This window comes from Salmo trutta, chromosome 27 (assembly GCF_901001165.1).
Source record: "Salmo trutta chromosome 27, fSalTru1.1, whole genome shotgun sequence".
Lineage (NCBI taxonomy): Eukaryota > Metazoa > Chordata > Actinopteri > Salmoniformes > Salmonidae > Salmo > Salmo trutta.
Genome location: NC_042983.1, coordinates 37,091,936 through 37,104,963, shown reverse-complemented (window position 1 = coordinate 37,104,963; position 13,028 = coordinate 37,091,936). Strand labels below are relative to the sequence as shown.

At 44.5% G+C, this 13,028-nt stretch overlaps 1 protein-coding gene across 3 annotated transcripts in view; it reads right to left on the bottom strand.

Annotated features, from left to right (window-relative positions):
- The window catches only part of LOC115164975 (SWI/SNF-related matrix-associated actin-dependent regulator of chromatin subfamily A containing DEAD/H box 1A), a 27,605-nt gene extending 14,577 nt beyond the window's left edge, over window positions 1-13,028 (bottom strand). Inside the window, exons 1-12 of one of the 3 annotated variants that reach the window (XM_029717950.1) lie at window positions 12,521-13,028; window positions 11,952-12,078; window positions 11,568-11,715; window positions 11,385-11,451; window positions 11,079-11,170; window positions 10,408-10,506; window positions 8,246-8,324; window positions 7,563-8,089; window positions 3,165-3,361; window positions 2,558-2,648; window positions 346-445; window positions 87-146 (exon numbers count right to left, since the gene is read on the bottom strand). In XM_029717950.1, the coding sequence (XP_029573810.1) occupies window positions 87-146; window positions 346-445; window positions 2,558-2,648; window positions 3,165-3,361; window positions 7,563-8,089; window positions 8,246-8,324; window positions 10,408-10,506; window positions 11,079-11,170; window positions 11,385-11,451; window positions 11,568-11,715; window positions 11,952-12,078; window positions 12,521-12,632 (1,699 nt within the window). In that variant the 5' untranslated portion in view covers window positions 12,633-13,028. Of the gene's footprint in view, window positions 1-86; window positions 147-345; window positions 446-2,557; window positions 2,649-3,164; window positions 3,362-7,562; window positions 8,090-8,245; window positions 8,325-10,407; window positions 10,507-10,711; window positions 10,717-11,078; window positions 11,171-11,375; window positions 11,452-11,567; window positions 11,716-11,951; window positions 12,079-12,520 lie in introns of those variants that run through there. The other 2 variants (XM_029717949.1, XM_029717951.1) reach the window with 2 other exon arrangements.

The following is a 13,028-nucleotide window of genomic DNA, read 5'->3' as shown; positions in this document are numbered from 1 at the left end:
TCAGATGTTATTGTGCCAGTCATGTAAAAAAAAAGAAAAAAAAGATAACATTTGACAAATAAAGTCACCCAATCAAAACGCCTCACCGTAATAGACTAGCACCTTGAGTCTGGGGCACCACAGCTTTAGCTCCCGAACCCAGTTATCTGGAGCAAAGGGAATACATTTCACACCACTTTAATACAATTAACTCAGACAAAACCTGACATTATGCCACACAGATATTATTAAAAGGCCAGTCATTTTTAAGTGAAATGATCAAACAATACTCCTTTGTTCTTGTCATGTTATAAACACACTTAATTGGTAATAAAGTGAGTGGATTGACGAGAGCAAAGCCCTTACCCAGGGTGGAGGCGGGCACAGTGATGAGGTGGGGGCCTTTGATGCCATCCTGGTACAGTCTGGCCAGGAAGGCTATTGCCTGGATGGTCTTTCCCAAACCCTGTCGAGTAGACGACCAGAAGAGTAAAAAGAGAGATGAGAGAATGAAAGAAAGAGCGAGAGAAAGAGAGCAAGCAAGAGAGAAAATAGAGATCGACATCTGCTCTTCAAAACAAGTATGAGTTAGAAACAGCATCACGGAGCCCCAGGTCTCTTGTCAGGACTTGAAGCACCTCCTGGCAACCTAACAGTATTTCAACCAAACAAGACACCACTGGCAACCTAACAGTATTTCAACCAAACAAGACACCACTGGCAACCTAACAGTATTTCAACCAAACAAGACACAGCCTTTCCTTTAGAATGTTAAAATAACAGATCTCTCCCACCCATTCCTTTAGTTCTCTCTGTATTCACCTGCCGTTGCTCCACCCACACTCGCTTATCTAGAGCCTTTGTAAAAACTGTTGGTCGCTAAATCCGTCTAGAAGGACCACGTAAAAACGATTGGCTGGTATGCCCTCATCCGTCTGAGCGGTCAGCTATGAATGCCCTCACCCGCTGAATACTTATAACTGATTGGTTTGGTTCTGCCCACTATAGTGCTGTCCAGTGCCAACATCACTGTACTCTTGACAGTCACCACTACACACACACACACACACACACACACACACACACACGTTTCCATTTGAGGATGTTTATATGATTCTGGTAATCCAAATGACTTGGAATCTTATTGTGGTTGTAGAAGACAAAGATACAAACACATGTAAACAGTATTAGTTAAGTGTTATAACTATGCAATTTGTACATTAAGGGGCAAATGTCATTACACGTATAACCTGTCTATAATGGGTTATAAACACAGCATCAATATAGACATATACATTCACCTCTCGGAGAGAGAGAGAGAGAAACTAATTACTTGGATTGAAAAAGGGTCAAGATTTATGGCACCATCTCGCTCCAGCCTTGTGAGACTTTTTCCCAGGTTGAGAACTTTGAGATCAGCTGTGCCCTGGTGCCACAGAGTCAGGAAATGACTCTGGGCACGAGCAATCTCCAAGAACTGTCTGGGATGACACTGGGATGACGCTAGAAGCTCATGGCAGCACAATAAAAGCCCTTTTAATAAAACACCACTATGGAAAACACTGTGGAAGAGTGAGCAGGCAAAACACTTTATCAATACGACAATTAAACCACTTCTGCAAAAGTACTTGTGCAACCAATGCAATAACAACACTTCTGGCAGTAGGGAATAATACTACATAGGATAGACAATCCCTCAAGTAGTATTAGCAACTCTAACATTAAAGAATAGTAACAGCCATACAGTAGAACACATATGGCTGAAACGTATCAACGTAACATGAAGTAATTAGTGGTTATTAATGAATAGTAACAGCCATACAGTAGAACACATATGGCTGAAACGTATCAACGTAACATGAAGTAATTAGTGGTTATTAATGAATAGTAACAGCCATACAGTAGAACACATATGGCTGAAACGTATCAATGTAACATGAAGTAATTAGTGGTCATTAATGAATAGTAACAGCCATACAGTAGGACACATATGGCTGAAACGTATCAACGTAACATTTCGTAATTAGTGGTAATTATCTATTACCCAGCATGTGAAAACCCAGATAAAACCCTCTTGCAACTTCTATTTTGATGCACGCACAACATTCAGACATTCCTGTTAATGTTGACAGTAAAAACATGCATCTTCTCCCTTCGGATGATCATAAGGCTCTGACCGGAGCTGAGCGGGTGCAGTGTCCAGGTGCGCATTTTCAAGCGCTCTGATTGGTTAGGAATGGCAGTGCTATGAGGGATAATGAAGGTAGGCTGAGCAGCCAAACTGCCGGGACTTAAGAGAAACTGAAGGGACTGCGAGTGGAAGTTAAGTCGACAGGAAAGGAGCAGGACGGCCTTTACAGCCGTTGTGGCCATTTTATACTTGCCATTGTTTTCGGTTGGTAACAGTTCTACAATACAGGGAGGGGTAATCCACATAATTAAAGAACACCATAGTATGTGGCAAAGTCTCAAATGGCACCCTATTCCCTATGGGCCCTGGCCAATAGTACACTAGAGAGAGAGAGAAAAGGGAGGCATTTGGGAAACAGCATGCATCTGTATTGGGTAGTCAGCTCACCATCTCATCAGCTAGGATTCCACTCAGCTTGTGTTGGTGCAGCAGGAGAAGCCACTTCAGCCCAATCAACTGGTAGGGTTTCAATTTTAACCTGCATGGCAACCAATCACGATGCAAGACATTTAGAGACAAACCAATCACAATACAATATATTTAGAGGCAAAAAACGAGACATCCAGTATCTGACAGACGTGTAGCATAACATTTATCTAATGATGCGATACATATTTGTTTAATGGGGTCAAAAAGGTTTATTCCTTTATTATTTCTAGACAATAAGTCATAGCAGATGTGGGGATAACTGTTTTCAGAATACATCCATTATGCCATGGTAAATGGATGAATGAATTACCATGGCATTCACTTAGCATTTGGGATTTTTATGTTTGTTACCAGTGAGGATTTGTTCTCTTAATAAAGGGTCTATTGGGCAGTCCTTCAATACCTTTTATTTCCCCAGTCGGAATATAAAATGACTACATCAGATTAGATGTAATCTATGTTCAGTAGGCAAACGTTGAACGTTTCAGATAGAAATGCCATTACTCCTTGTCAGAGGCATATTTGTTGGGTCCTGCCGAACGGCGCCTCGGGACATTTCACTTACTTCCTGTTGAGGATGGAGGGCTGGGTCACGGAGCCCATGCCCTTGTCGATGACCTGGTTGACTCCCTTCGCCATCTTGCCCGAGATGTTCTGGCACTTGGACATGAGACCCTGGACCACGGCTCTCTCCCTCAGCACCACCCTGCAGCCCAGCAGCAGCTCCACAGACAGGCCTTTCTCCTTGTGGAACAGCTCCTTCTGAGAAACAGACACACATTAAAAAGTGTCACCAACCGGTCATAATGCCTCATCTTTTTCATCTGACATGATATCAGTTATGCAATTGTATGGTTGCACAACGAAGCCCAAGCCGTGAATTAAAGATGAGGCTATGTCATGGTCGTTGAGGACTACCATACAGTGGGCCAGCTGAATTCACACCACATTCAGATAACATCTTTCAGCTGCTGGTTCATGTGGTGGTGGAGCCGGTTCAGGTTTAAAGTGCCTTGTGGCTCTTCAATTCACACCTGCATATTCAATGATCCTGCTTAGAGCTGTGTGGGAGTGACAACCCTGCATGTCCAATGACCCTTCCTGTTTAGAAGCAGAAGCCGAAACAGTAAGTACCCGTGATTTGCTCAGTTGAGAAATGGTCTCCAGAATCAGAAGGTATGCTTCTGGACTGCTTTGCTAGCGCTGATTGGAATGTTTTGAGGCGCCGCCGATAACGTCGACGAGCAAACCACCACCATCTTCATTAGAAAATGCATCGGCGGCGTTGTGCCCATGGTGAGGGTTCGCATCTTCCCCAATCAAAAGCCCTGGATTAACACAGAGGTTGGCTCTAAACTAAAGAACAGGGCTACCACAGACAGGGCTACCACAGACAGGGCTACCACAGACAGGGCTACCACAGACAGGGCTACCACAGACAGGGCTACCACAGACAACCCTGAGGCTATGGCTGAGGACAGGAACAAGTACAAGAAGAACCATTATGACCTCTGGAGACTCTTCAAACGAGCAATAAGACAATATAGGAATAAGGTGGAATCATACTACATAGGCTCCGACGCCCACCGCATGTGGCAGGTGGGCTACAGTCTATTATAGATTACAAAGGAAGACCCAGCCGCGATCTGCCCAACGATGCTGCTCTACCAGACAAACTCAATGTATTATATGCACACTTTGAACACAACATCAAGCCGGGTGTGAGGGCTGTCACTGACCAGAGGATTGGGTGAGCTCGCTCTCTGAGGCTGACGTGAGAAAGGTCTTTAAATCAGGTCAACACCCGCAAGGCCGCGGGCCCCGACGGTATTCCATGCATTCTCAGAGCATGCGCAGAAAAGCTTGCAGTTATATTCACTGTAATTTTCAACCTCTCCTTGTCCCAGTCTGTATTCCCCACGTTTTAAACTGACCACCATCATTTCTGTTCCCAAGAACTCTAAGGCTTCATGACTCAATGACTACTGCCCTGTAGCACTCACTTCTGTAATCATGAAGTGCTTTGAGAGGCTGGTTATGGCACACATTAACTCCATCATCCCAGACACCCTAGACCCATTCCAATTTGCACACCGCCACAACAGATCACACAATCTCAATTGCTCTCCACACTGCCCTCACCCACCTAGATAAGAGAATGCTGTTCATTGACGACAGCTCAGCGTTCAACACCATTATCCCCTCCAAGCTCATCACCAAGCTTAGGACTCTGGATCTACAGCTGTACCATTCAGAGCATATTGACTGGCTGCATCACTGAATGGTACGGCAATAGCACCGCCCTTGATCACATGGCACTACAAAGGGTTGTGCGGACAGCCCAGTACATTACTGGGGCCCGAGCTCCCTGCCATCCAGGACCTCTAGATCAGGCGTCAAAGACCACAACCACCCAATTTGTAAGTCGCTCTGGATAAGAGCGTCTGCTAAATGACTTAAATGTAAATGTAAGCCATAGACCATTTTCTCTGCTGACAGACAGCAAGAGGTGCCAGTGCATCAAGTCTGACACCAACAGGCTCTTGAACAGCTTTTATCCCCAAGCAATACGACTGATAAACAGCTAACAAAATGGCTGCACAGACAGAGTTCACTTTATGTTCACTGACCTTTTATTTTAACATTTGCACCATCTATATACACACACAGGGCCCTACACACTCCATCTGATCACTCACACATACATTTATACTGACTCCACTCACATACAAGCTAATGCTACTCTGTTTATCTACATCCTGCCTAGTCTGTCACGTCCACGCCGGATACCATCACAGATGTCAGGGCCTTTATTTATAGAGCATCTCACGGTTTGAAGTACTGATAGGTTCCCCTTCTGTCCATGTAATGATATTCATTAGGTCCTAAAAGGCCATTTTATTACAATGTAACCAGAACCGTACACAATGCCCATCCACTGATAATTACCAACTTTCAGTTTCATTTAAGGACCAGGATGTTGACAGCTGTGCCATACAGATTTTCTATGTACCGATTCCATTGCAAAGAGTGTATGAACTGATATATAAAACGACACAAGATTCAAGACTTCGTTGCTTTTTAACTAAAATTGTACAGAATTCTTGCCACAAACAAAATGTTGAATATTTGGGGCATAAAAATCATTGTAGCTCTGCAGATTTAGTTGTGAGGATACAGAATCATGACCATTTGTTCTGGTATTGCCCTCAGGTAGCCTGTTTCTGGCCTCAGGATCAGGAATGGCTGAAAAAGCATAACATGAATCCAAAGTTAACTCTAAAACTGTTGGGATATCTGGAGAGACCTGGTTAGTCAATTAAATAATACTCTAATACTCTTAGTAGAAGTATTTCTTCAACTCGCAAACGGTGGATTCTATTCGATTAGATATATTCAAATTGTATGTTAAACATCATAGCATAGTAGAAAGACATATGGCACGTAGAAATCTGAAGAGGGTGGCCAGTAGAGATAAGTGGGATGGGCTGAGGGAAGCTGAGGGTTGGGATGTGGAACTGGAGACAAGTGGGAGTGGAGAAGCTGGGCGGGGGATAGAATGACGGTCAAAGTTTTTTAAAAAAGAGAGTCAAAATAAACTCCCCCCAAAAAGTACATTTGAATGACACCGAGGGACAACATTGTTACAGCGAATGCCTGTTTGCCTGAGGCCGACTCCGCACAGCTACACACACACACACACACACACATATAAATAGTTCCACACATGCACTCCAACAGGTCGCTGGTCCGGGTCCTGGTTAGACTTAGTGGGAGATGTGTCGACGTGCCCTTGGGCTTGACCCTGGTTGCTCCTGTGGGTCTCTCTGGATGGGAGTGTCTGCTAGATGACTAACGGAATGTAAATGTTGAGCGGCTTCACTGCAGGTAGATTGTATGTTAATAGTCAATAAAAATAAATAACCAACTTCTTGTGGCAGGCATTATAGAAAATGAATACAGGACTCAAACAATGTAAAGCACAAGCCCACCCACGCGCTAGTGAGCAGCCAGCTAATCTTTAGATTTCAAGTCTAGACAATTTGGGCTCCCGAGTGGCACAGCTGTCTAAGGCACTGAATTTCAGTGCAAGAGGTGTCATTACAGTCTCTGGTTCGAATCCAGGCTGTATCACATCAAGCCGGGGTAGGCCATCATTGTAAATAAGACTTTGTTCTGAACTGACTTGCCTAGTTAACTTATTCTGACAACTTTTTATTTATCTTTTGACTTTGTTGCGAGTGGCAGGGGCTTGGGTTCTGTGTGCGAGAGGGAAGGTCCACAGTGCACACAGCACAGAGGGAGAAAAGAGACTAATAAGCCAGAAGGCTCATAAAAAATACAAATGTAATTCTTGTGATAGAGATTTGGAACACCCCCCCATATCGAAAATACAAACGAGATCTTTAGCTTACAGCAGTGTTTCCTTGCCGTCGCTCACTTTGTGACTAACAGGCTCCTGTCCTATGAATACATCGCTAGAAGATGCATATCATTCATTCTAGGGGGAGAGGGCTCAGCTGACTGTCTTTCTGACTAGCAAATTGTAAAAAAGTAGCCTTTCTAATTTAAGTGGAAAAAGTACCCAGCTGAAAGTGTGTGTAAAAGCCTATACAGCTGATGCTAGTGGAAAACACTGCTAGCCTATATTTCTCTGCTGCCAGCATGAGTGACATTGGCAGCAGCCAATGAGCTGGGGTTTCCATCATTCCACAACTAGTCACATGATTTGTCATAGTAGGCCATTGGCTCAGAGAGACGGTAGAAACCTAACATGGCTAAGGAGGCCAGGCACAAGTCGTAGACTGAGTAGAACACACCTTCACCTAAAACCAAAATCAGTGTACAAGGCAAAAAGAACAAGAGACAAATGGAAGAAAATGCCCGAGGACAGTTGGAGGGAGCATTGAGGCTCAGTGACACAAGAGCATGCAGATAGGAGGGGTGGTGGGTACTCTCTTACCAGGTTGTGCCAAAAAGCAAAAGGCCGTAGCTCCACGATCTTCTTGGCCTTCTTCACCGAACAGCCGGCGATGAGGGACAGCTCGTCCAGCGAGGCCTCCTGGAAGAAGAGCAGGATCTGTCCTTGGAGAGTGGATGTGCCCTCGTCTTCCGCCCCAGAGTCCAGCTCCTCATCCTCGCCCTCAAACTCGCTGCTGGCCGACTCCTCGTCCTCGCCCTCCGAGCTGCTGGCCCTCTCGTCAGAGGTGTGAGCCTTCCTCTTCCTCTCCACTGCCTCCTTTTTAGCCAAGCTGGTCCCGTTGGACATATTCAGGCTCAGCGAATTTGAACAGGAGGAGGTAGGTTTAGATTCAGGTGCAAATTTCTTGAACATCCATTTCAGATCAGAAGCTTTGCTTGGCTTGGCTTCCTCCATGCCGTCCTTGGACTCTCTGCACGGCTTGGCGTCACTCTTGCTGTTGCTTGATTTGGTGTCGCTCTTGGCTTTGGGTTCCTTTTGCTTGACTTCATGGGAGCTGGAGTATTCCTCTTCAGTAGAAGAAATCAGTAAAAAGGGCACGTTGATAAATATAATGAGTACAGTAGTAATAAACACACTAGATGGTAAGAATAGGTGAAACAGTCACATGACTGTAGCAACACTATCAGTGATGTTTCAACTGGATGAGACAGTGCCATGATCACCTGGGTCAGAGAACATGCGAAGCGCCTCCAAGGCGTCGGCCACGTTCCACTCATGTTCCTGGAGCACAGCCCTGAGTTCCTGTAGGATGTGACAGAGAGGGGTAGAAGAGGTCACTTGTCACACTCCAGTCACCTTTTCACCTCTTAAAAAAGAAAAATCACCCGATTTACTTACCGTAAATTCTGGACTTTAAGCCGCAACTTTTTTCCCAGCTTTGAACCTCGCGGCTTCAACAATGACGTGGCTAATATATGGATTTTTCCCGCTTTCAATTTTTTTTCTACAAAAAAACACATTCTGTGACGTGCTCAGTTTTTTGCCGGCATGAAGCTTTCATTAGACCAATGAAATTGCCAAACGGGTTAAGGTCAAACAACTTTGTTTACTGTTTATATTAAATCGAGCGCTCTCAAACTTCCCATCATTCTGATTACGGTAGTCATTTTGTCACCCTCATCATGGCAAAGACACGGAGAAATGCATATGATGCAACTTTCAAGTTGAAGGCGATTGATCTGGCTGTTGGAAAAGGAAATAGAGCTGCTGCACGGGAGCTTGGTCTTAATGAGTCGATAAGACGTTGGAAACAGCAGCGTGAGGAATTGACTCAGTGCAAAAAGACAACTAAAGCTTACTGCTAATTTTGTATTTTTTGTTACAAGCCGTGTTTCGTTAAAGCCTATTTATTTTTGTTACAAGCCGTGTTTCGTTAAAGCCTATTTATTTTTGTTACAAGCCGTGTTTCGTTAAAGCCTGTGTAAAGTTCATTTGTTTCAATGTACCGGTAGGCACCTGCGGCTTATAGACATGTGTGGCATATTTATGTTCAAAATACTATATTTTTTTAATTCAGTGGGTGCGGCTTAAATGGAAAATTGACTCTTTCCTCTTTTGTTCTTTATTGCTTCTCTATTGTTTCCACAAGCGAGGGAGGAGGATGATGACAGAGGCCAATGTCAGACCAACTCTTTAAAAATGGCCTATTCCTGGAAGTTTGCAGTGAGTCTAAGAAAGATTCTCTCACCACCTGGTGTGTTATGATCATGACTCTCGAGGTGTGCGTGGTTGCTGTGGCAACAGCTGACCATAGAATTACATCACAGGAGGTTGGTGGCACCTTAATTGGAGAGGACGAGCTAATGGTAATGGCTGGAGCAGAATAAGTGGAATGGTATCAAATACATCAGACACATTGGGGCGTTTCTCAATATGAATACTACCGTGATCAACACTCACGCTCCAAGTACATTCTCAGAAGACCTTCTCAAGTACGTTCTTGTGAGGAGTGTGGAGAACACATTAAACATCACATTTGAGAAGCACTGGCCTCCCCCTACTGTAATACCTCACTCTGCACCTCCCCATTCACTGACCCGTCTTCCAGCCAGGACAATAGAGACGAAACAAGATATACACAAAGCAAACGTTTTACTTCATAACTATCAGCTAGCTATATGTGAATCTTAATAATGTACCTAACCAGATAGGATAAGAGGCAAAAAATGATCTAAAACCAATGTTATCCAAGGTAGATGTCAATTCTTCATGGATAGCTAGATAATTCTTTGTGGCTATCTGGCTAGCTAACAGTACTAGCTAGCCAGTTAGCTCTATTAACTTACTACGGGCTTGCTACGTACTTTGTAGGCAGGTAACCATGCCAAAATTAACACAGCACGTATTAACACATCAAGATAAAATATTGTAGTCAGGCAACATGAGATGTGAATAGGCAACATTTCATTCCGAAGTAGGAGTGAATTTTCTCTCGATTCAACTCAAACAATGGCCGCCATTCATTGAGAAAATTGTTTAATAAAATTACATGGTTGAGTCATTTCTTTGCATACTTTCCGTTGAAGTTTGCATTGATGCATGCTTCAAAATATGTACAAACTGAGTACACAATCAAGTAGTGCCCGCCGTGCCCCGTTTCGCATACTTTGATTTAGCCGACCCTCCAATTTGAGTGCTCGGAGCACGGTAGTATGCATTTTGAGAAACACCTATGGTTTCCATGTGTTTGATGCCACTCCAGTCTCTCCGTTCAGGCCATTATTATGAGCCGTCCTCCCCTCAGCAGCCTCCTGTGATACATCTAGAACTGATACGTACAGAAGGTGATTTGTAGGATTTCTGTGTGGCTAACACTCTCACTCACTTCCTTATCCTGGTCAGGGAACTTCCTCTGCAGTTTCCTAACCATGGCCTCCTGTCTTTCCCAGCTGGGCTCTGCGCCCTCCTCTTCAGAGTCTTCAGCCTGGTGAATCAGACAGCGTGTATTCATTAGTATACACTGTAGCAAAACATTCTGCACAAAAAAAAGTGAATCTACCCACAGTGAAGGTTAGTACTGCTGAGGAGAAGCAGCAACAGCACAATGCATGCCTGGTTTGAAGGTCAACCCCCCGGCCTCGCCAGAGACGGTCTACCCCCCCCGCCAGAGACCTTCTACCCCCCCCCACCAGAGACGGTCTCTCTCTCTCCCCCCCCGGCCTCACCAGAGACAGTCCCCCCCACCAGAGATGACCACCACCCCCCCGCCAGAGACCTTCTACCCCCCCCCACCAGAGACCTTCTACCCCCCCACCCCCGCCAGAGACCTTCTACCCCCCCCCCACCCAGAGACCTTCTACCCCCCACCGGCCTCACCAGAGACCTTCTACCCCCCCGCGACGGTCTACCCCCTCCCCCCCGCGCCAAAGACGTTCTACCCCCTCACCAGAGACGGTCTACCCGTCATCTTACCAGAGACGTTCTATCCCACCCCGTCTTACCAGAGGTCTAACCCCTCCGCCTCACCAGAGACGGTCTACCCCACCCCCGTCTTACCAGAGACGGTCTCCTTCTCTTGCTGGGCTGCTGGACCACATCTTTGTCTCGACAACTGCTGGATCCGTCCGGTTTCCTCTTCCGCATTGAGTCTGGACAACCAATTGAGTCAATGTGTGAGGAGAAACATGCCTATATTTTTCATGTTTTAGCAATGAGGTCCAGGCTATGTTGTCATGAGCGTAAGAAGAGATGTCATAAACATAGAAAACACTGGTCAAGCTGGCCATGTTTGGTGGTATAGTAGGGGACAGGCCGCAACCTGCTGTCTACGGTAGTAGTAAATCAAACAGATACCTTTGTCACCTTTGTCACCAAACATCATCAGGCATGAGGCTACGGCACCATCTAAAGTGCTTGTGCTTTCAATCACCTGAAAACAAAGCAAAGTTCAATATATAAGCGATGTGAATCCAGACACTGAGCAGCAGCCGTCTTTAAGAGACTATACAATAGTTTGTGACAGAAAAGTGATTAACATGAAATTACCTCCAGCAACTCCTTCCTGTTTCTTTTAGGGAAGATTTCCTGCAGTTTGTCCAGTCTCTCTTCCAGCTCCTTGTCAACTTGGTCTTCCTTATCACATGGCTCAGTCATCTCTCTTACCTCTAGCTTCACTTGTTTCTTTACTGGTTCCCTGAAAGAGAAAGAACTACAAGATTAGACTGGCATGTTAAGCAACACTTCATGGAATTAGTTATAACGTTACCTTGACGCAAGTCATGGGGGAAATGTTTTAATTTTTATTTTACCTTTATTTAACCAGGTAGGCAAGTTGAGAACAAGTTCTCATTTACAATTACGACCTGGCCAAGATAAAGCAAGAAATATAGGCTAGGCCTAGATATCTCATTTCAATGCGGCTGTACTTACTTCACCACTTTCGTTAATTTATCCCTCCTCGAATCACTTGCCAAATCGTCAGAGTCACTGATGACATCTTCAAACACTACTCCTCGCCCAGGTTTTCCAAGGTTGGCTATAGGCGTTGTTCCTCGTGCTGTATGAGCCATAGAAATATGGGCAAAGACAGTTTAGCAATCAGATGTAATTAAAGCGAGGGCACATACTATAGTTATGCGATTGTTGCTAGCTACCAGTTCGCCACCCAAAACACAATTTGGTTGACCAACCAACTAGCTTTCTATTTAGCTAGCTAACGTTAATGTTAGCTGTCGCCCAGAGAAAGTGACTGATAAAGCTAGCTAACGTTAGCAAGCGACTATGGTATAGCTAAATGTCAACAGTACAGTGTCAGCAAATATTATGATTAGGGTTAGCTAGCTAAGCCAAATATGTAAAGTGTAGGTCCTGCTCTTGCCGGTGAACGACAGTTACATATATCAGGTTATAAGCCATTAAGCGATGTGGCAGCTAGCGGTCTAGCTAGCTACATAATGGCTGACTACTGTTAGCTTAGCTAGTTAGCATGCAAATCATACCTGGTTTATTCTCCTTTTCTGACTCTGGACTTACGGAACCGCTGTATTCGTCCTGGTTTGACGTTGCTTTATTCTTGTCAAAACGAAACCGGTCCAAATTAAATAAACTCATTTTCAAACGACAAGTATTAAAACGTTACACAGCTAGCTAGCTAGCAAGCAATAGAGGTGAGCTCTTTGTCTCCGTACAAAAGATTCCTTATTCTGGCTATGGAAAACTGGCTACGATTAACCAATGAATTGGTGCTATAGTGGCTAACAAGCTAGCCACGAAACGTTCCACCTTTGAAAGCGGGACTCTCAACAGTTTCAAGCTGTCAGTACTCAAACTATCCAACGATAAACTCATCAATCATACAAACCAACATACGTTCATTATTTTAGATATGTGGCTAGCTAAACGTTAACACTAACTATATAAAAAAAATCTTATACAATGAGGAAAAACCAATTTATTTTCCCGCGAACTCATTCTACCTCGAAAGACAATAACAACGCTTTCGATTGG